The sequence below is a fragment of the Plectropomus leopardus genome, chromosome 16, assembly GCF_026936395.1.
Source record: "Plectropomus leopardus strain MGB_pleo_1.0 chromosome 16, ASM2693639v1, whole genome shotgun sequence".
In the NCBI taxonomy this organism is placed as follows: Eukaryota; Metazoa; Chordata; class Actinopteri; order Perciformes; family Serranidae; genus Plectropomus; species Plectropomus leopardus.
This window is the reverse complement of record NC_142191.1, coordinates 19659641-19684129: the sequence shown is the minus strand read 5'-3', so window position 1 is coordinate 19684129 and position 24489 is coordinate 19659641. Positions and strand designations below refer to the sequence as shown.

The following is a 24489-nucleotide window of genomic DNA, read 5'->3' as shown; positions in this document are numbered from 1 at the left end:
CACCCATTCACACACACATTAATACACTAGTGGCAAGGGCTACTGTATAAGGTGTCACCAAAAACTCAGTTTTGAAACATTCATTCACACTCACACACCAATGGAGCAGCTATTGGCAGCAATTTGGGGTTCAGTATCTTGCCCAAGGACACTGACTGGAGGAGCCGGGGATCAAACCACCGACCCTCTGGTTAGTGGACGACGCAGCTGCTGGATTTCCTATTCTTGAAGCCATGTTGTGAAGAGGATATCTATGCCAAAACCTAGGCTTGAGACTTTCATAATATTAGTTTTTTCTTTACATGTTGCATATTTCTAAATGAATGTGTATTTGATCAAATTTCCACAATCAAACCTGGGGTCCAGAGGTTTTGCAGAGGGAACAGAGGGGTTAATGGGCCCTTGCTGTTTATTCCAGGCACTGTATGGTGTCATATTTTGTTAACTGCTGAAGTGGTTTCTGTTGTAAAGTGTGTCACGGATCCCCCATCGATATCTGTCTATGTGTTAGAGACATTTTTTGTGTTGTTTGCATATTCTTACAATTTTCTAATTTATTTAGGTAATGGAAAGCTTGTTGTAACAGTATTGGGGAGTAACTAGTTACATCTGATTAAATTACAAAATAAATGTAATTTTAATCACTTACAATTACTGAAGTGTTACTACTAGTTACTAATCAAAATATTGGTGGTTACAAATGGGTTAATTTCATATATATTTTGTTTGGTAAAAGTGCAACATTTACACACTTACATTTTTAGGACTATTCGACTGTATTGCCCAGTTTAAAACATTTGTAAGAAAAGCAATTAAATGTAATAAGTTACATCAATTTGTTGAAGTAATTAAAATAGTTACATTTCTTATTACAATTTTAATGGGTAACTACAAATGTGTTATCTATCACATTTCAAAAGTAACCTGCCCACCACTGTACATTGAAGCAGCGGTTCCTAATGTGGGGTCGCGGTCAAAAAGTCGGTCGCAGGTCGATTCTGAATTGACTGCAAGTGACTCATGAATGTCACTTACAGTGTGACAGAGAGTCTAGTTTTTAAGTTTTTATTTTGAAGTTCTGTTTCTTGTTATTCTTGCCATATGTTTTCTTTCTTTGTGTTCTAAGCTAACATGTTGTTTACATTTTGAAAAATAAAATTGAATATGTGGCAATTTATAATGTATGGACCTTAAACCTTAAAATAACTACGGAGAACTCTGAACCCAGTAACTGGACCGGTTGGGAAGTACTGCATTACAGCACATCATGGACTATTATCCTATTGCACATACTTTTGTATTTTCTAATCTTTGCCCTAAAGTAAAGTATGATCTCACTCCTTGCCACAACCTTTATTTGCTCCATCTTGTTATTTCAGAGTCAGACAGAGAAAGATGGATAAAGAGAAAAAGGAATACAGACAATGACAGAGATTTAAGTCGAACCAAAAGAAAAACAAAAGTGTCTGTACCCTGCTGTGTAGTTGGTCCATCTCAATGACCAGTGATCCCAGGTTGGAGTCGGCCAGTTGCAGTAATCTCTCTGGAGCTTTCTGAGGTGACAGCATGTGCTGCAGGAAAGAAACAGAGAGATGAAGGAATTACATAGAGCAATGTCTGACACATTTTGGCCCAGGGCTAGGCTTTTGAACTGGCTGGCTCTGTGCTGTAGAGCTGAAGAGAAGAGGATGAGCAAGAGAGGGCAGCAGGCAGAGCAAGAAAAAATAAACAATTAAACATTAAACATATCTAATAAAACTCAATATATTTAAATTATGTCACAGTTATCCTGATAATAATGGTAATGCAACCACACTTCATAACTAAGTTCATAGTTAACCTGCAAAAAATAATTGAAAACAGCCAGGAAGGGAAAGATTTTACCTTGAGTTCCTCTGTCATGTTCTCGAAGCGGTACAACACCTTATAAGGTGGTGGGAGGGGTGTGGTCAGAGTCACCTCAGTGATGATGCGATACAGACGGTCCATATCACTGATCAACAGACCCGAGCACTCATCATCACAGGCTACAGGAAGAAAAACAAACACACAGTTAGACACAGCTAGAGTGTAATGAGGCCAGCTAAATCTATTAAAGAGGTTTTCAGATGGCTGGCTCATGTGTGTGTGTGTGTGTGTGTGTGTGTGTGGTGTGTGTGTGTGTGTGTGTGTGTGTGTGTGTGTGTGTGTGTGTGTGTGTGTGTGTGCGTGTGTGTGTGTTGACACTTCTGCAGTTTGACTTGGCAGATAGAAATGAGAGGAAGAAAATGAGTGGAGAAGAAAGGAAGGAAGTGATATATGTGTATTTTTACTTCTGAGTGTGTGTTTCTGTGCCTTATTTGTGAGTCTGTAAACATGTCAGTGTGTGATCGTAGTGACTGTTTGTGTTTTTGTGTTTAAGTGACTCTGGCATCAAAAAGACAGGGCTGCCGATGCATGAAATTCAGCACAGAGAGGCAAAAAGCACCTATTATGAGCACACACTGCAGGCTAAAAACACAAAACCAACCCACAAACACATCAGGGAATTCACTCAGACGTGCGCATACACATTTTTCTTTATCGTGTGTGTGTGTGTGTGTGTGCGTGTGCGTGTATTTCTTTTCCCTTCTATAGCCTGAGGCTGATTTATTGCAGAAATTAGAATTTCTGACAAGGGAAATCAAAGATGAATTAAATAAAATAAAAAACTGTTTTTACTCTATCAATCTCTGACAAAACCAGAACACGCAAACACACTAACGCATTCAGGCAGTAACATGCACACACACTAACACAGGTACTGTAAATGTACAGTGCATTGTTTGAGGGAGTAAACAGCAGTTTGTCAAATCCAAGCCATTCAAAAATTTCAGAGACAGATTGTAAATCACTAACTTCCACACAGTATGCAAACATCCTCTACTACAAGGTGATTGATCAGTGGTCTGTTTGTCATATTGTGTGACTTTGGTGAACCCAAAGTAGCCTTTTGAAACATTTTAGTCACACAGCAGTACAAACAAACTCATGAGGTAGTGGTAGACCAGCAGCTCATATGTTCAATGAGGTAAAATTACTGTTTTTGTCAACGGAGTCTGGCTTTGAAGAGCACATAGATAAGTTTCACTTTTAGTTTAGTTCCCAGTTTTTTATCTTGGATTTCTTTCTTCACCCTGGAGGCATGCAAGAAAAACAAAGTTTCTCCACTTATTCAGTGTAAGAGAAGGTGAGCAAATGACATACAAATGGTCATGTGCTGGGTGAAGTAAATTGATTTGTAGCTGGGATAGCTCAGTTTGACATACCCCCATTTGTTATATTTAATAACCCCACTGCAAGAAGTGACTCTCAGATATTTGTTTTTCCTCCATAAGAAGTTAAGCAGAAAACACAAGAACGATCCAATAACTGTAAGACTTGGCTCAATGTTTCCCCTCAGCGATGAGTTTTGACCTGTGCGTTTGAATCTTTAAAAGCTTCTCTTGTTGCTGGAGTGGAAGCAACAGAACTCTAATACGATTTAAAGTCATTAGACTTGTGGTCAGAGCTGTAACAGATTGAGCTGCAGTGCTGCTTATGGCACTGCAATATGCATTTTTTCTGCCCAATGATGCATATCATCAGAATTTTATTCTCAGGATATACAATATATAAAATATTTATGATTTATTATCACAACTCTAGAAGCTAGAAGACCAAAGTAAACCCCAGTGAGTGTCAAAGATTATTTTATGCAGTTTAGTACATGCATGCTTCACACTGGAAATTCAAGCACATGCACAACAGACAAGTGCAACTATACACACCTGTGCCTGCATCCATTAGACAATGACGAACAGTTTAATCTTTCTATCTAGGTAATAATTTTCTGTAGGTAGGACAACTCAAGAACTTTGTTTTCTGCAGGTTTCATCATTATTTTTAGCTTCCATCTATGTGTTTATTTTGCTTCAAGTTACTTTGCATGACACCTGTGAGTCCAGTGTGAGTGTATCGTGGTTGTGCCAAAGACAACATGTTACAGTAAACTCAGTATTGATTTAACTGATCAATTTTTTCATACACTGCATCTTGGTTGAATTTAAACCTAGGTTTAATATCTCACTGGGCTCCAAAAATTAAATCAAATTAAACTAAATATATAAAAATCATGGGTGGACACATCATCTGCAAACAACTGATGGTTATAGTTCGTCTTTTTGTTTTTGAGCAGGTATTTTTCCTGAGGTCATGATACTTCCTGTGTGTTTCAGCCTGAAAGATATAATTGAATTTTGAACGTACACTTTCATGTAGATGAAGGCAACATTCAATAATGCAACCCATGACATCAAATATTAAAATTTAGCTGCATTTCTATGCAAATTATGTTACATGGAAGATGTGGGAAATATCAGCATTTCCCTCTTTCAAGAATGCCGACTCCCAAACTGTTTGTTTGTGTCTGATAGGACGGGAGAAAGGGCAGAGCAGAGGCAAAACGTAGAGCCGCAATCACTCTTCAACAAGTGAACAGCGGTGTGATCGCTCCACTCTGTGGAAGCCATCAGGACTTGTGATTATAGTCTGGATGTGGAGGCGACCAGTTTGGTGTCAGGGTGCACTGCAGCACTCGCACTGCCAATTTATGAACACACGCTTTGTGTCTGAACACATAAAGACCTGAGCAAGCAATTTCCTTTCTGACCTGACAGCAGCAATTTCACATCAGCCTCTGTCTCACAACCTATTCTGCTGTATTCTCTTACCTCAAGACATGCTAATGGCACCGAATTGGCCCTGCCATTATGGTCATATTAAGTTTAAATTAGCTCCAAATTACATTGAAATTATTTTCTAAATGACTTGTATCTGACTTCTGCCACGATCCCCTGTCTCCCATGGCAACCAGAGAAAAGGGCTTTGACTTCTCATTTGCATTTCATTGCCAAAATAAAGCAAAAATCACAACACCAGGTGACACTGCTGGGAGGTGGGCCACGAGAGAAAAGACGATAGAAGAAAACAGAAAAGAATGGATGCCTGTGGGTTTCATTAAATATAAAGACACTTTTAAATTTACCATATGTGCTCTTTTTACTATGATCTAGTAAGATCTGGTGTCCTTATTTGGAGAGAGGCCTCTGATGGTTTTTGCTTCTATTCATTTTCTATTTTCATTCCTGCCACTAAGATTCATGTTCTCATAATCAAATCAAATCAGCAACTGATGGCTCTTTGTTTCATAACTATAATTTAAGCACTTAATATTTCAACTAGACCACACCCCGAATGAAGAAATGGCAAAAAAAAGGAAATACAAGAAGCACCACAACAGATTTAATAAAAAGCTGTGTGTTAGTCTTACAGATGATCCCAGCTGGTCCACACACATGCCTGCCCATGCACTGGTCACACGTCTGTCCCGACGCCCCGACCCTGCAACGGCATTGGCCCGTGACAGGGTCACATGGTCCAGGCAGCGCCCCCCACAAGGAACACTTACACTCCTCGCAGCGGCCGCCTGGCATCCGCGGGTTACCATGGTAACCAGTAGCACACCTAGACAAGTTGGATCATGGAAAGAAAGTTGAGTTAATTGCTATGTAATTAGAAGTTTTCGTGACTTTTAAAGTCCAAGATTCAGTGGTGTTTAGTATCATCTAGTGGTGAGGATTGCAGATGGTTACCAGCTGAAACTCAAACAGAATTCCTTCAGTGTTTATTTTTCAGGAGGTTTTCATCGAGAGCCTAATTATCCACAGAGGCCTCTTCCTCTCCAAATCAAACCGACCAGGTGATTAAAACTAGTAAAAACACTGAATAAAGCAGGTTCATGTTAAAAATCAGTGTTTCTCCAAAGCTGCTGAGCACATCAGAGACAAGTCACTAGCCTAGCTACTGCTTTTGAAGAGCAAACTCAAGACCTACCTTTTTAGTTTTGCTTTTAATTGAACTTCAACTATTTATTTATTTATACAGTCTGTTTTATTGTTTAACTGGATGGTATATTGTTTTATTATCTTTAACATTTTTATCTATTATTATTGGTGCTATTAGCTTTCATTTACCTTTTATCTATTATTTAGAGTATTTAATTTTTTAATTTATTTTTATCTTTTATCTTTTTATCTATAGGTTTAATACTGCCAATGGTGTTTCCTCACTTATGGTAGCATTTCCTTAGTTCCCTGGTTTTAATGAGTACTCTTATTTTAGTTCTTTAATTAACTGCAAAGTCTTGCTTTTTTACCCATGTGGCTGTGTACATGTGAGTGTGTGTGTGTGTGTGTGTGTGTGTGTGTGTGTGTGTGTGTGTGTGTGTGTGTGTGTGTGTGTTTGTGTGTATTGTTTTTCTTAGGATGGCAAATGCATGACCTGCCTTCTCTCCTTCTGATGAGCTGATACTTGTCTTCATTAGTTGGATTGATTAGGTTAAGAGGAGTGAAACTGGTAAGGTTATGAATATCAGAGTAAGCCAATCACAGGCAGAGTAAGACAAAGTGATGCCTTCGTCATGTAACCCAGATGTTTAGATATAGCACACTACTTGCATCAGCAGGTTTGAAAAAACTCCAAAAAGTACCCCTACTGCCACTTGTCAGTGACTGACTATGACCATATCACTTCAGCATTTGAATTATTCCATGTCCCACATTAAAATTTAATGATCACTAAGCTCATCTTGTTTTCAATAATTATAGGTAGATTATGATTTTCTGTGTGTCTCACCTCTCACAGTATTTGCCCTCGTATCCCTCAGGACAGGCGGTACATCGGTAGTCATCGTATCCCTCCGTTACACAAGTTGGACTGAAACTATCACAGAAAAAGACTTTAGAATACTTCAGGTCAATATATAATATATATTACAATATGTTTCCAGTCAACATAGAGAAAATAACAGATATGTATACATGAATTTGTTTTAGAGCATGTTTACAGGTATCCCTATGGTACTTTGGTGTACTGGAGGGTGTACTTAAAATTTTATTTTAAAGTCGACGTAAAGCAAAAATAAATGTGTGTAATGAGTTTGTCATGCCACAGAAAAATGTTTTATTGACCCCTAGCCTAATTTAAATGATGAGAAATCACAAAGCTTATAAAATTAGGTTTCAATATGGTGAAAAAAAAGAGCAGTATCCCCTGCACTGAGACGCTGGGGGCGTGTCTGCTGAAGGTGCTAAAAAAGAAGATTGAGCTGTGGTTAAAAAACAAACTTTCATTAGCACAGTAACATCTCCCCAAGCTAAAGAACAAGCTGCTGCACAGCTTCAAGTTAACGTTTGCAACATATCTTTTATATAGTAGGGAAGGGGTTATGTAAAGTGTAGCGCCAGTGTGTCATTGAACCATGATTTCAGACCCACCGAAATATCCTGGACAGAAGTGGTGACAAACACTTTAACGGTCCAACTCAACAATTCTGTACTGCACAGTTACTGCTTTCTAACATGTATAATGGGTTTAGAAAGAAATCACTGATTTGCTTTGCCTGGACTTTATTGTTGACTTAAAAAATATTAGTCATATAAAATTCCTAAAACAATTCTACTATAATAGGTTTAAAAATATATACAGATGCCAGTACAATAAACCACATTTTATAAATAATATTCCTATTTCAGTTTAATCATCACCTGCCATAAACTGTCAGCTGTCACAACAAACATAGTCATGTTATATTTGTTCACTGTGACCAGTAAGCCAGTTTCACTTCTGAGTGGCAGAAAAAAATCAAAGAATATGAATTTGTTGTTGAATTACAGCATTAATACAGCTGAAAACACTAAAAAAGGAGTAAAAAAAGAAAGCGAAAACAGAACCAAAAAAATAATTTATAAGAATCAGGAAGAATATGTTTTAATGGGATTTACCTAATAGTATTGTGTCTCTTTTTATGGGCTTTCTTTTCTACTTAAAAATGTTTTTTGCCGGTCAGGGTCAGATACGTTGCTGATAACATATTTCAGAGGAGGTACACTCTTGAAAATGAGTACTGCTGTTATACAGAATGACAAACAAACACAGAAAGTTTACTTGTTCTCCGGGTTGCTGAGAGGACATGCGCAGGGTTTACAGTCGTCACGGAAACCTCGGACCACACCGTAGAATCCTGGGGCGCAGCGCTCACACCGATCCCCCTCTGTGTTGTCTTGACAGTTCTATACACACAAACACACATGAAATTAATGTTATATTTGTGAAGGCGCTACATCATTCATTTTCTAGCCAAACCACACTCTCACCCTCATGTGTAGGTGGTTATATTTCCCATCATCCTCCAGCAAGCATGACTTCTTGGTGTGTGTGTGTGTTCGGTTTTAAAAGCAGAGTGTGTGAGCAAAATGTGGGCAGCTGTAACACAATTACAAAACTCCTCCTGCGTATTCAGAAAGCTTTTCATCTTTAAAAAAAAAGCAAACTAATTTTCAAATTAAATTAACAGTAGTTAAGCTACTCTTGTATCTGCATGTTGTATTTGAATATTGCCAGTGGCGCAATGAAAACGAGACGCCAGATTTGTTTGAGTAATAAAAAAAAAGATTGGAGGAAATTAGTATCACTCTTAAGCTGTGTACAATCCCTTGTATGTGTCTGCTCGTCTCAAGTTGACAATGAGTAATTGAAAAGACGACAGACGGGGTCACCCATCATCCCCTCCTTGATTACTGACAAAGTAGTGTTGGGCAGGCTTGTTTTTTGGTGAGTGAGATAATTATCCTGGCACCACTGGTTGATTTACACCGAGACTAGATGACGGGTATAAAAAATAGTGGCATACTGATATTATTACCCACTGTCAGTTCACTCCACAATTTTGTATAATAGTAGCACTTTTGATTACTGGCGTGATTTGCTATAAACTGAGACGCTTATTGAAATGTTTGACAACAGGTTGACAGAAAGGTCGTTGCAGTTTAAATCTCTTTTAAATCAGGAGCTGCCTGTCCCCTTTTTCTACTGAGACAAATAGATGAAGACAAACATCAGATGACTTTTATTTTCCAGGAAAATAAAGTTGATTGAGCAGTCGCCGTCTTTACATGCATACAGATTCACACATCCAGATTGTCACTAGGAAGTACCCAGTGTGATCGCAGCTGCTTCTGCAGCGCTGAGCATCTCTACCGAAGCAGCAGGGAAGTCATTACTCATTTCTTTTCACCACCTACAGTTTCTGAGCCATTCTCGGGGCCTCCACACACACAGAAACGGGACTATTTCTGATAGGAAATGTAGCCGTCCACACATAGTAATAAATGTTTTTTGGGCCCAGTCCCACTCCTGCATGATGAGGTACTGTGAGACTGTGCACAGCAGCAGCCGGCTAGCTGTTAGCTGACAGGTGCGATCTCGCACGTCAAAAAGTTTAATAAGCCTCACTCCTCAAGAGCGGGCCATTGAAAATACTCATTTACTTTGCAGGATTTCACTCACCTGTTGTTATGAGGATAACCACAAGGGTACAATGACACACGCACTATTATAAATATATCCAAAATATTTTCATATCCAGAAATGTTTGTGTTTATTTTCGGCTCATTTTTGGCTTTGCTTATTATACGGCCCAACACACACACACACACACACACACACACACACACACACACACACACACTACACAAACAATACCTTTTCAGTGTGTTCATTTAAATAAACAGTACATTTCCACCGCATACACAAAACAACACAACAGTTCACAGACTCACAAACACACACTGTGCAATCAATTCTGCAACTACGCACAATGTAAACTTGCAAAAATATATTACATACTGTACACAAACACGCCTCACTCTCCTCTTCATCTCCCCAGGGTTCAGTTTTACGTGTTTCGCCTTGTTTGTCGAAAGCGCAAACTTCAATCAGTGCAACAGGAAGTTGCCTTCTAACGAGGCAAGTCATTTCCATTAACTTCCTGTGTTCCTCGTTACCACTAATTACCACAGAAACAAACTCGTTTAGCATTTTCAATTTAGCCCGCTCGGTTAGAAAAATGCTAATGACGCCGTTATGGAGAGCGAGATGGAAATGGGCGAGGGAAAAATGTCTGGGGGGCAGAGAGAGACAGAAATCAAACATAAAAGAAGAGGAGGGTGGGGGGGGTAAAGAGGGGGAGAAACGAATTGGCAAAACTAAAGAAATTAAAGAGAAGTGAGAAAGCGAGGGGGTGTAGAGGGAGATTGGGGCAAAGAAAAATGAGACAACTGAAGGTAAAAGACGGAGAAAATGGCAGGGTGATGAAAGGAGACAAAGGATGAGTAAATACATAATTGAGGATGAGAGGGAAGAGAATTTAGTGCATGAGAATTGGGCAGATTAAAATAAACAAGAAAATTAGAGGAGAGAGGAGTAGAAGGAGAATGATAGAAAGAAGTAGAAGCAGGGAGAGCAGATAAAAGACTGAAGAGGTAACAGAAAAGGAGAAATAAAAACAATAAAAATAATTAGAAAGCACACAATGGTGGAGAGAAAACTTCCATATTGGAGCACAACACACTCAGAGACTCAACTCTCAATTACAGCTAACATTTGTCTCTTTAGGAACTAAGTTTAAATCGATACCTTGAAACACAGTCATATTCCTTTAGGAATAAGATTTGATTCAAGCTGTTTACATTATGTTGTTTTCAAACTACGTTGCTGAAGCACTCGTTGACAAAGCTACTTTGTCACAGGCTTGTGTATGTCTGCTATTTGTAACAAAGCATCCTACCTGAACGCCATTTAATGTTTGCATTTAGTTAAAAAGTATAGTTATGCATTTCATGTCTGTACCCCATTTTAACATCACATTTCAAAGCCCCATTGCCTCCCTGTTTGCTCTGCAATACCATAGACTGTATATAAATATGGACAAAATGACAGCTCCCCAATAGTGAAGCTTAAACATCTAGATCGCCCCCTGGTGTCTGGCTGCAGTGTAGGTCATAAAGCCCGCCCGTCCATATAAGTGAATGGGACATGGGCCATAAAATTAAAAACTCAAGGTACACGCCAAATAAACTTTCCACAAAGATGGAGTGATGAGCTATGATTGACAGCTCTATGAGCTAATCAGTGTGCTCACTGCTCGCTATTGATTGGATGGGTGTTTTGGCAGGAACTCCCCCATCGTGGAGATTGCTACTGCACAGAGTCTGCCTCTGAACACAACGAGAGATGGCAATGGCCTTATCCTGGATATTTGGGCTTCATAGCTGCTCGCCCACTACAAGTCAGGCCATGATCAAACACAGGGAGAAAATGCAAGGTTAATGTTTAGCTAGTTATGATGTGTTAGGTTGAAAGGGAGGCAGTGAAGGTTTGGTGAAGACTTTTTCCCATATACTGACATTGTAAAACAGACATCTGTAAATCAGTGGATACATTTCTTTTTTACCATCACAACCCCTGTGAAATGACTTGTTTCACCATAACCATTTGATCCATTTGGTCCAATAACATTTCAAAAGTCTCGAGGAGCCACAAGATGAGGCTTAATGAATTTAACCCTATTAATTTTACCAGACAGCTAAAGTTAGTCACTCATCCAGTACAATCTTTACTGTGCTTGCTCTATGGGCCCAATGATGAGAAAGAACCAGGTAGTTTTAAACAAGGACATCAAACTTTTTGGCTTCATGTGCCACTGAGTAACTTTAATAGTAATTAAGGGGGGCCCGTCTCCACTGCGTATCCAGTTTTCTTTAAACATCCATGCTTTCAGCCTGTTGCTGTGTTGCTCGAACACAGTATATATTATGACTGACCTAATTCTTTGGATTTTTAGGAGAATAAAATGTTCCATTAAGCTGGTGGCAGTAACATGGTTACATTCCAAATTAAATTAATCAGAGTGAAGCTCAAGGAGAGAAACATTTTACATAATTGCCGATCCTTTTAGTTGTCGTGTTTATATGCTCTTCAGTCAGTAATCAGACAGTCATACTCTGTCACAACCAAACACCACATCCAGCACTCCACCTCCAGCGAGCTTTTGATGAAAAAATTGAGCTCTGTTGGACACTTGGTGGTATTATTTGTTGACAACTCCCTTTTCCAAAAAAGCAAAGTTGTAATAGTGTAACAATTATTTAATGATAGAGTGTGAGCCCCTTGCGCTACCGGCAAAGAAAAAGATATCAATTTTCTGAAAAGGCTCCATGAGGACGCAGCTGCCAGCATCTTTCAGAGTTTGTGTACAAGTGCTTATAACTATTCATTTGACTGGTTATTCAGTGCAGTCCTGCTCTAACCACATGAAGCCACATAATTAAATGGGTCCTCTTCAGCTGTCCAACAGGAGTCTCAGTTGATGGATTTTTTCTACCAGTTTTCACTGTGGCTACAATGATGTCAAAACAGTGACAATCTGCCAGGGTTTTTACAGATCAAATGTGATGATATGTGGACAGCATGTGACCAACTGCTTCCTGAGGCCAATTTCTTCAGTTGGGGACTCCCTACAAAACTGACCAGATTGTGAAAAGGCTGGAAGTAATTAAGGCTACATTCAGACTGCAGGCAAATCAGATTTGTTTCTAAGCTCAGATCTTTAAAACAGACTGTCCATGCTGTTATTTGGAAGTGATCAGATCAGATTTGTGTATCTAGACAGCACCCACCATTCTGCATGAGTTGCTGTAGTAACAACATAGGCATCAGTAACTACGTAGTTACGCTGATGACATGGCTTTCTTACACAGAAACATGGGAAATGGGGGTCCATCATTTTGCCCTCCAAGAAATCAAGTCAAGTTATGACTTGTTGTGATAAGTTCCTTCCACCTTGTGCAATGATACCAACAATTTTTTTAGGGTCTGTCCACGGACTGTTGTTCTCCATGTTGTCCTCTTTCGTGCTCTGCTAGTAGCACCGTGGATTCTGCTAAGCACTTCCATCACTCTGCATTTAATGTCCTCATTGTGTGTCACATTGTGACTGATGCAAAAGACACTTTGAAACCTGATTTGAGTTGCCAGAACATTTGGACTGAGACAAATCTGAAAAAAAATATTTAGAATCACATTTTAAACAAATTCCCAATGTGGTTTGGAACCGATTAGCCACTTTTCATGTTTCATGTTGGCTCTCCTGACTTTCTATAATCAATTCCAAAAAGCGGATTTGGGCTAGGAATCTGAACAAGGCCTAACAGCTAACATCTAGTATGTGCAGATTTACCTTACAAGGCACAGGAAGAAGGAGCTTATTATGTGTTTATTTAATTCCTTTGCGCTAAATTGTATTTTCTCAAAGTGCAGCACCGAAAAATGGTATTATCTTTTAAACATCTGATGTCCATTTTAATACTTTCACTTTCAATAGCTTATATTTAATACAATACTCAGGTGGTGCCGAAAAATAACTAATAATACTGTAACATAATTTTAAATGTATAATACCTAGCTTTCATTTGAAATAATTTTCAAAATCTTCTAATTTCTTGCAGTTTGCAGAGCATTTCTTGCTTGCCTGTCTGAGGGCTGCACAAAAAAAGTAATGTAAAAGGGTTAATGTGGTAGTGAGATTGAAAAGATATTTTATGTTACGTGTGTGCTTTTTCAGTGTGTCCCTTAATAATGTGCTATAAACAACGCAAAGAAAGATCCGCACTTTGAAATGCTCTTCCTCAGACTAGTCTGAAACTGAGCACTCTTTGAGAAAACACTGAAAAATAAAAGCAGCTTATTTCTGAACAGTTAGAAAGTCAACAACTTTATACTGTCATGGCTAGTACGTGCTGATCAGTGACGGTGCTCATCTGAAAGTCACTGTTGAATATATTTTATATTAAACTGTGTGGGGTCAGATTTATTTGCCTTAATGTGCTCTAATTGTATGTCTTCTGATAAGATTGTCTTTTCTCCTGTTTCTAAAAGTAAGGATGTAGCTTTGGGTCAGATCCAGAGGAGAGGAAATTACACAAAATATGAATGAGCCCAGGGTCGTTAATTATTGCAGGGCTAATTACAGGACCTGACATTCCCCCCCAACACACACTTTAGTCTCTCTCTAACCTCGCTGTCCTCTCCAGAAGCTACCTGGCATATGGCTGTATGATGGTCTCCAGCGACAGAACACACACACACACACACACACACACACACACACACACACACACACACACACACACACACACACACACACACACACACACACACACAACCATTTACCTGGCATATGGATGTCTCAGGGTCACAGGTGGAAGAGTGCCCACTGCATTGGCACTGAACACAGCTGCCCATGCCGACAGCGGTTGGAACTCTGGACGCTGGAGCAGATGCCAAAGAACCAGCACGAAGACGGTAGAAACCTGCAGCGCACTCCTGCACACAGAGAGACACAGACAGAGACAGAAAGATAATGAGAGTGATATATTAATTTTTTTTAAGCAGAAAAACAGAAATACAAGATTGAGTTTTGATAACATGTGTTCCAACAGTAATCATGCAGCATGCCTGATATTTGAATACACACACACACACACACACACACACACACACACACACACACACACACACACACACACACACACACACACACACGGACCCACATAATTATCCTTAATTGTTATTTCTCAAGGCAACTGTTGACCACTCTCTCTTGCACACACATACACACAATTAAGAGTTATTCCCTTCAGTAACTTTTGATCGCACTCATGCACACACCCGCACACACCCTCACATACCCGCTCAGCTCAGCACACACACACACAAACATGCATACAAACACACATACAGACATGCAAGGTAACTCTCTCTCCCTCTCTCTCCTGTTCAGTAATAATTAATGGAGTCCATTTAAAGAGCCATCTGTTCCCTCTGCTAGCACTAAACGCCCGTTTAAAAATACTTTATTAACAACGACGGCAGCTACAAATAGAATGGCCATCTGTCAGCCAAGACCTCTACGACTTGAACATTTCAAGTTTAGCTACCGCTTGCTATTTGGCTTCCATTTGGCAGTTTTTCAACAGTATCTGTAGCTTCTAAATTATGTACACAGCTAATTTTTTTGCCCTGGCAATATACATGTCTGCTTCCCTGCACTCCAAGTAGCAAACGACAATGTGAAACAGAGGTTGAAAAATATAGTTAAAAGTTTGCTGGCAACTCATGTGTTCCTTTGAGATTAACACAATAATACCTAAATGGCTCTCAGGCGCCACCATCCAGTGGAATTGCCCAAAACTGTTGCCTCCGTGTATCATAAGCTGCCTCTACAAAATCCTCATTAAAGTAAAGATTCAGTCACTGCTATATGCTTTCTGTGGCTTAAGAGAAGGAGCTGGACGCAGCTGAAAGTCAATTGCTTTGACAAAATCAAAACTGAGTGGAGGAGACGCTCAGTGAGGCTTAATCCGAGCTAAGCAATGCAAAAAATAAAAAATAAAATTATTTTTTAAAAAGTCTGAAAGACGTTGCAGAGGCTTAAAACTCCAAACGAAATGTAAATTGGAAACTCGTGAGATACAATTGAAAGCTGAGTCTGTGACCTCCATGTTTACACTGCGAAGGCAGCACACAAAAAGCATTCATTCCTCTGAGCGCTGAGAGAGAGAGAGCCCTGTAATTAATGTTTGTAGTGGTAGATAGTTTTGCACTCGTGTCAATATAGATGCTTTCTCTTTTCCTCTTTTGTAATATTTCCACTACTTAGTACTTCTGTATGTTCCTTCTGTAATGTCTTTGATATTTTAAATGTTCTACCCTTTTTACCCTTTTTTGTAGTGAGCTTTTTGCTGTTACGTTGACGTCATTTTATCACACAAATTATTACAAATGCTGTAAGACTTAAGACTCGGGAGTCACAAGGGCTAAGATGGAAAAATATTCCCTAAAGTCTTTATCATATGCCATTTTAGGCAATGTAATGAGGTTTTATGATATGAGGACATAATTATGGCCTGCACCTGTGCGCAGTCTTGTGTCTGTTCTTGCATGTGTTGAGGTGAGCTCTCACCTCACAAGAAAGTCCAGAGTATCCGATCGGACAATCGCACTTTTCAATCTGATGTGCCCTCTCACTCTCTCTGGTCGGTCTGCCTTCCTCAGCCACAGTTAGACTGATTTCTGAAATACTGAAGAAGAGAAAAGTACATCAATCAAATCCAATTATACAACATTGCAATAAGATTACAACTGTTTTTGTGTGTGTTTCTAAAAGCACTGGTTTGTTGTTTGTTGTCAAAAAGGATAAACGTGTGTATAAGTTAACTATACAACAAGGAATTAATAGGACCTTCACATACAAATAAAAAACTGATTATCCTTTATTCAGCTGTCCAATGTCCTGCTTAATAACAGACCACACTGTGTGCAGGTGCATGCCACTGCGTGTGTGTGTTTGTGTGTGTGTGTGTGTGTGTGTGTGTGTGTGTGTGTGTGTGTGTGTGTTTTACCGGCTGTGTCTCATCAAGTTGCCGTGTGATGCCTTAATTAGGATGTAGTCCACATAGAACAAAATATCCATGAAGTCCTCTCGAGTCATAGACCTGCCATCTGCGTATTTCCACTCATGCTGCACACACACACACACACACACACACACACGCACACGCACACACAGACACACACACACACACACACACACACACACACACACAGATAAGCAAGCACTCAACACATTGACAAATCAATTTTACCCCTGCAGTCTATTACCAATGCAATAGACCCTGTTTGTATTGACTGACAGAGCTTGCCAAAAATAAGTACAATCAATATTGCGTTTGGGTCTATTATTTTTTAAGATGGTATTTAATATATGAAGTTATTTCTAACTCAGATATTTCTTCCATTATTTTTTTTTCAATATTCCACTCTCATTCAAAACTATACTCCACCTCTGTCATGTCGATCTCGTGGCGGGTGAGCTGACCGATCTGGAGTCCCGGTATGTGGCGTGTCATCACAATGTTGTGATTAGGGCCGCCCTTAATGATGACCTGAGGCTCATATGAGGAGGGGCCGGTTTCATCTCGGGCTTCGTAGTACACTGCATATTTCAGCTGCCCACCATACGCTGTGATCTGAAGAAAGACACAAGGAACTGATCAAAGATATTAATGACTGTTATGATTTTACAGTTTTCGCCATTCTGTCTAAGTCTTTGATTTGAAATAAAATGTTTCTCTAGGGGAAGCACAATGTTGTATATCTGTTGCCATCCAATGTACCAATATGCCAACATTTTGGCTGATGCAAATATATGCACAGATTTTTTTTCAGCCTTATAAAGAGAACATTAAGTCTCTCCACAAGTTGAAGTAACAGTCGTTCCTACTTTTATTATGATGGCCTACTGGCAGATGCAAGCACAAAATATGAAATGGTGCTTTTAAAAATGCACAAATTCAATGGGCAACAAAATAAACATGCCATATGTATTGTATGCAACAATTTCAAACAAAACTGTCAAATTCTTTCCATTTCAACAGGCTTAGATGATGCTCTCCCTGAGACAACCCTGAAAATAGTCACAAGTACACTTTTAAACTGTTTTGACTAATTGGAATTGTATAATTAAAGAATCATTGTTTCAGCCACTCATAATGGCTGAAAGGCTCATTTTGGGCTGATGTGGATTTTTCATTTTAAATCCTTTATTTGTTGAGACCAATGGTGTGCCAATATTATCGTGCATTCCTAGTTTCTATCTATTATTCTATTTTGATTGTCTGTAAAAACTGTTAAAAATGGTGTTTTCTCATCATCTAAAACTGAAGTGGCAGACAAGTCATTAAAAACAAACATATATGTTACAAAAAAAACACAAACACAGTGAGCTTTCCTACCATAGAGCCTCTGAACTGCTCGGGCAGTTTCCAGTAGTAGGGTTCAGAGAGAGTGGAGGTGACCAGCTCTGTGTGAGCGAGGATCTCAGGGTGCTGGAAGCTCACTCCTCTCCTCGTCTCCACAGTGTTGGATTTATCCACCAGGGGGAGCACCGTCTGCTCAGGCTTCAGCGTCAACTACAACACACAACAATGATGACAGTATTTATGTGATGCTGTGTGGATCCTTGTTGAAATGAATACTTCTCATTTAAGAGATAATTATGACTCCCTGGAACCTGCTCATACTGTATATCTCGCTGCTTATCAAACTGATCTGGGCGTACACAACTTACTCTATGTCTTTAGCATATGGATGGATTCGTAGGACTTGCTGTACTATGTAGGCACTATGATTAATTCAAATGGTGTTAACAGTATATGCAGGATTTTCCCAGAAAACAATATATAGACTGATAGAAAAGTATTCTCTCTCAATCCCTTTACATGTATTTAACACTTCATACTTGTTTTGCTGTGTTTGGGATGTCTGTGGGCACATAACACAGGTGAGGTCATAACTTTATACAAAAGTAGCGACCAGGCCTCAGACCATAAGCATAATGCATCCAAGAGGAAGCTACTTAAATTTCAGACACAGCTCAAAAAAAGACAAATGGCAGTGAAATTGACCTACATTTGTATAGCGACTCAAAGTCACATTCACCCATTCACACCGCCAACCTTCCGATTAGTGGCCGACCCACTCTACCACCTGAGCCACAGCCGCCAAAAACTTACAAAAAGTAACAGACAATTCCTACATGATATACCTTTAAATGGCTATCAATACTGGATGTTCGGGCCTTGGTAACATGAAATGTGAAAAATTCTTTTTAAACTAGCAGTGCAGGGTTGGGGATTATGTAAAGAACTCAGATTTTGTTGACTGTGGTGAAGGGGGCTCTTTTAGACTCAGTCTTATATCTCCATGTAGTATTTGACACAAACTGAGCCAGATACAGCATTTGCATATATATGGGTGGGCAGAGTGGCGTAAAAATAAATTAAACCACATAAGTTTTATTGCGCACCATATCACAGAACTGTAAATCAAGTGTACAAGAGTCCAGTGGTTATGTGTGCAGTGTCAGTGTTTTTCTTCCCTCTGTTAGCCACCTTAATCCCTCCCCTCCTAATCAGGATGACTCAAATAATGCTTCCCCACCATTCAATAACTTTGGCAGACATTATTTTCAAATGGTTTATGTCTGAGATTCCTATCTTTTTAAAGAAAATTTCAGTATCTTTGGTTTTTTTCCTTGATATCTTGTTTCATCTGTGAGCAAAGAAGACTGTGGAATATCCTCACTAATGAGGATAGATCTATGCAGCTTTAAAGGACGACCAAATGAAGGCAACATTTATGCAAACATTTGATTGTAACATGATTGGATGCGTTCGACAAAATACTGCCAGGCTGTGTGTTTGCAAAACATTCTGTAGCAACCCTTTTTTTGTAAAAGTGTCAGATGAATATGAACTGGTAGGCCTTGTTATTTAATAGACAACAATCTTTACTCCTCAGCTGAATCTGACGGCATTTAGTAGGAATCCTGTTGCTGGAGTCACAGTACTTCTTGTGTAACCAAACACCTTCACTCCCTCGGCTTTAGCCAAGTTACAAATGAACTATTTAATGTATAGTTATGCATTGTATGGACCCCCACAAACATGCAACATTTTAAATATTAATAAACAAAATCATCTTTTCCTGTATTTTGCACACTAGAGTCAGTGCAGTAAAAAGTCACTTTCCTGCTGTAAATGTGTTGGTGATGGTCATCTTTCAATAAGAACAAGACCCAGTATTTTCTAATAGTGGTATTGTTAATAATCACCACGTCTGCAATTCTTCGTGCTGATTGTGTTGTGACTTCTCTTGCCAAATAATCTTTCTTTTCTGAATATAATTTGAAACAAATCTTGTCATTCTGTCAGTAATAACTCAAATATGATTGACATGCCAGAGAGCAAGAGACAGTCTGGAGAAAATGTAGCCCTTTCTTTCTCTCCATCTCTCACTTTATGTGTTGATATTTCAATATGATTTGTATAATATCCGAGTTTATTATTGACCGTGGCTTGTGGTCGAGTAGACTAATTTAAAAGTAGATTCATCTGCTGGAGACGGGATCTCTCTCCCTCTCGCTGTTGCTGTAGTCCTGCAGGGCTAACAGCAGAATTGCTGAAGTCATTGGAAGATATAAAGAGCTGCATAGAAACCAGCTGCAACCTCTGTACTGACAACTGTGTGGGAGATGAGTGCCATGTTTTGTTTCAATGTGAGAATGTAAGTTTTATGAACAACAGAGAAAGGTGTTTGCCAAAGTATTACTTAAAGTGCCCATCTATATTAAAGTTAATTTTATTATTACAGTCAGATGAGCCAAGAGTTATCTTTTTTTGAAGAATGTCCGTCCTTTGTAAAGTAACATTAGTTGTACTTTTGCCACGCAATGTGCTGGTGTTCTGTTATTTTTGTATGTCATGTTTGTGCTCCATACCATGTGATATGATCTTGAGCAAAATAAATAAATAAAATTAAATGATATGCTGATATTGTTAGAATAATATCTGACACATTATAAAACACTGCTTATTGGTTGAGTGAAAGTATTAAGTTTCTATACTGCAGTTTGAACCGGGGTTTACACTACAGTTTTTGACAGCCAATACAGCCGTTAATATTGCAGCCATATAAGACTATATAGGAGGATGGGGACTCGATGCACCAGGCTTCATCAAAAAACACCAGGCTCACAATTCATCATCTGGCTTGCCCTGGTCAGCATATTTACAGTCTGATCCACAAGGAGACCAGCAGCGTGTTGAAGGTCTTCCTGGAGAACATAATCTGTACCAGGTACACCGACAGGACACGGTGAATGCCATGGATATGGGTTCTATGGAAAGATGCTTGTGCAAAATGTTGTAACTGCATGCACATTAAATAACAAAGTGCATATCTGGGGACTGATAGAAAGTAAGAAATATAACTATGTAAAAATAAAAATAGGGTTAACAGTTATTTATTTACAGATATTAGTATCCATTTTGCTACTTTAAGCCTTTGTTTTTAAAGCTTCCTTTATTTCTTAGGTCAGCTGCAATAATAGTTAGAGAGGGCTGCAGTTTGGGGCAAAACCACTCTGTACTTGAGGAGGAGCACTTTATTGAAGACATTTTCTTTTTTCCTCACCTTATCAGTTCTTTCATCTTATCTGAGCTCTTTTACTTAAAAATATTAGTGCAGATCTTTTGAGCAGTATTTAACGACCAGTCGTCCAATCACACACAGAGTTCTCCCATCAGAGATAAATATAAAAAAAAGGTTGTGTGTGTATGGCAGAATCTGTGTGTGTGTGTGTGTCCCTCTCCCCTAACCTCTGTGTAATCCCCTGTTGTGTGAGTTTTTGTGTGTGTTTGTGCATGTGAAGGCATGTGTACTGTGTTTGTATAGTGTATGTGTATGGTGTCAAGATATGGTGAGAGTGAGAGTGTGTGTGTGTGTGTGTATGTGTGTGTGTGTCCCACTCCACTCAGTGTAATCTCACGATTCAGTGGTTCAGAGAAAATCTCCCTCTTTCCAATAAACTCTCCATTTTTTCTGTCTTTCTCTCTCTGTCCAGCTCTCGCTCTCACTCTCTCTCTCTGTCAACAATAAATGAAGTGAATGTTTGTCGTTCAAATGAAGCCTCTTGCCACACTCCATCAGAAAACTCTGCGGTTACCACGGAAACGGCAGTTTATCCCCAATGGCAACCATTTCTGAGATGAGGAGCCTTTATTAAAAACAGACTGCCACTCAACAATCAATTGCTAACTTGCTGACTGACTGTCTGATGGCATCTGCAACGTTTATGTACCGCTGTTTTTGACTTACAGGTGGTGCCGCAATGCTCAGCCTAATGTTTGTATTTTGATGTAAAGAAGCCAACCGATACATAAGCAAGTCTACCGAAGATGAACCCAACTATTTCCAACAAATTTTATCTAGTGACATGCTTCAATATCCAATTGATGGATTGGCACACACTTTTGTACATATGGTTGTGGTTCCTGAACATGTAGCCTGGTGATTTTTGGATCTCCTCACTTTTCCTCCAGCGCCACTATGAGATTGACATTGTTGGTTTTATGTGAAATGTCTCAACAACTACTGGATGCATGCCGTGGCGTTTGGTACAGACATTAATATCACCTCAAGACGAGCTGTGATAGCTTTTTAAACTTTCTGATGTCCTGATAATTTCAGCTAACACTATTTCTTTAAAACTTTAGCTTTACTTTTGGTTAAGTGAAAAACAGCAAATGACGAGAGAGAAAAATTAAGCCATCAGGAGCACAAGCTCATCAAATGGGCTCTTGTAATGTACAGCTACAGGTGATGTCCATATTCTTCTAAGAGCCCTGTTTAGTTTTTTTTGTTTTTTGGCCAATAAATTGTTTACATTTTGGCAAATGCTTAAATGGGATGGACATCTGAGAAATAATTATATCTTTGGCAAGTCTAAGTCTCACTGAAAGATTTCAAATGTTTTTCATGTCTGTTTTATGATTTGACTGAGTTGTGACTCTAAAGGCAGAGACATGGTCCAGGCAAGTATGCAAACACAGACACTTTGAGCGATGTCAGACTGATTTCACATGCCGCTCAGTTTTAACAGTGAAAACTGTAATGCAGCACAAACATAAGCTGCAGTTAGAGCATTGCCTCTAGGATGCACATTAGCATCAAACAAGAGAGAGCTGATCCCCTCTGTTGAAGTTTGCTTTCGCTCAGAGCAACCACAACTGACCAGTTTGCCAAAGCTCAAGCTGAGTATCTGCATTTTTTATGACACATCTTCACCTCTTCATTTAGACAAACATCCCATTGTCTTTATTTGCTATTTTTCTTCTTTCTGTGCAGAACGTACATCAGTGCATGTCTCCCCACAGACGCCATGTTTGTTTACTACTGTGGCAAATGAAAACACACTTTATATTGGTCGCTTGAGGTCTGATGTTTTTTACCTCCATCGGCACGTACAGCGACAGCACACATTGAGAACGTTTAGCGGGTCATGTGTTTAAGCCAGCAAGGTCAAGCATTGTCATTTGATTTTGCATTTGCATGGATCAAGTTTCTGCCCTAAGAAGGAGTGCAACTTTTGACTCAAATACATCTCACAAGTCTCCTTCTGCACGTTCCCTCTAAGGCCGGAGATACACTTGCTCTGCATCCAACTACCGGATGTGTGGGATGCAGATAACAGACATGGCAACACTTGATGAGGTTACTATCATGTTAATGCTGAGATTAAGGCAGAAAAGGCAACAGAGGCGACAACGTTGGTGGTTCATCAGCCCTCTAATTCAAGCCCGTTGGGACAATGGAGAGTACAAGTCTTTTGTGCTGCCAATGCGAGAGGCTGATAATGAAACGCACCACCACTACTTTTGTTAGCCAGCTACGGTTCTACACTGTCCCAGATGTTTATATACATACTGCATTTCAAGTTCACGTCGGGTTAATTTTTGAGGATGTGCACAGCATATGCAAATACATACGGCTACGTGTAGTTAACAGCAAGTTTATCTCTGGCCTAACACTTGGGACACACATGGGGAGGCTGCTGAAAATTCCCCCTGAAACCACAGTATGTAGAAAATATCACAAATGTAGCCAATACAATTCCCCATTTAAATGATTTAAACATGTTCAGTTGCAGCATTAAGTTGTGACTGTGCAAAAGAAATTACAGAAAGAGCCACTATTCCCAACCTCAGCACACCTATCTAATCCATGTAAACAACACACACCTTCTCTATATTTTTCATATTTGTAACCTCACTGCAAAAAACTACCAAGCATCACTGATCCTCTACTGGATGGAAATCAAGTAAAATGAGATCTATTAACTTTAAATGTTTGAGCTAGCCTCTAATTATCCATAGATAATGATTAATGAAGAACATGAAGCTGACAACACTGGCATAATGCAGAGTCAGTTGTAGGCAGCCAGCTGTCAAATGTGTTGTCTCAGCAAGGAAGCTGGCACAGATAGTGTGTGCAACGAGGAAAGCTTACAGGCAACTCTTGGTTAGATCCACAGATAACACATCAGAGGTGAAAGAGACCCAAACATTGTTATGCACTCCATATTATCAACAGGATGTAAGACAATATGAAACAATATTTCATTCATTGTTTCGTTAATTAACACATTTAATGGAACATTTTTTATTTGTGGAGTCAAAATAAAGGTACAAAATAGAGTTGTTTTGCAGCACTCTCTCACTCGCAGTCTAAAATCTCAACACAACACTGAACTGTTGCAGAATTACTTTGCACCAACACAATACAGTGCATTTAGGTGGTTCATAGCCACAGAGGAAGGCTAATAAACCAAATTAAAATCAAGTTTTAAAAGGTTCTGTTAATCTTAATCCACCAACTGTATGTTCATATTTTACTTCAAATACATAAGTAACATTTTTAATATTGAATACAAATGTATTCAGTTATTAAATGAAATAATGGCATGTAACTAAATCATCCCTGCAGAGTAGTATGGCCATGAAGACAAACAATTTCACACACTTTGGCCAACAACTGTAAAATGTACAAATGTTACATGAACATATATATCATATATGAAAATATGAATGAACTAACAGTAAAAGTGGCAGAACAGTAAGATGCTGCCTAGGC

At 39.1% G+C, this 24489-nt stretch overlaps 1 protein-coding gene across 2 annotated transcripts in view; it reads right to left on the bottom strand.

Moving 5' to 3' along the window:
* lama2 (laminin, alpha 2) overlaps window positions 1–24489 on the bottom strand; it is a 246784-nt gene that overhangs the window by 68155 nt on the left and 154140 nt on the right. For both annotated transcript variants that reach the window (XM_088089255.1, XM_088089256.1), the window contains 10 exons: window positions 17751–17927; window positions 16800–16985; window positions 16359–16477; window positions 15920–16037; window positions 14128–14280; window positions 8005–8129; window positions 6694–6780; window positions 5330–5523; window positions 1885–2027; window positions 1473–1571 (listed from right to left, as the gene is read on the bottom strand). In XM_088089255.1, the coding sequence (XP_087945381.1) occupies window positions 1473–1571; window positions 1885–2027; window positions 5330–5523; window positions 6694–6780; window positions 8005–8129; window positions 14128–14280; window positions 15920–16037; window positions 16359–16477; window positions 16800–16985; window positions 17751–17927 (1401 nt within the window). The remainder of the gene's footprint in view (window positions 1–1472; window positions 1572–1884; window positions 2028–5329; window positions 5524–6693; window positions 6781–8004; window positions 8130–14127; window positions 14281–15919; window positions 16038–16358; window positions 16478–16799; window positions 16986–17750; window positions 17928–24489) is intronic.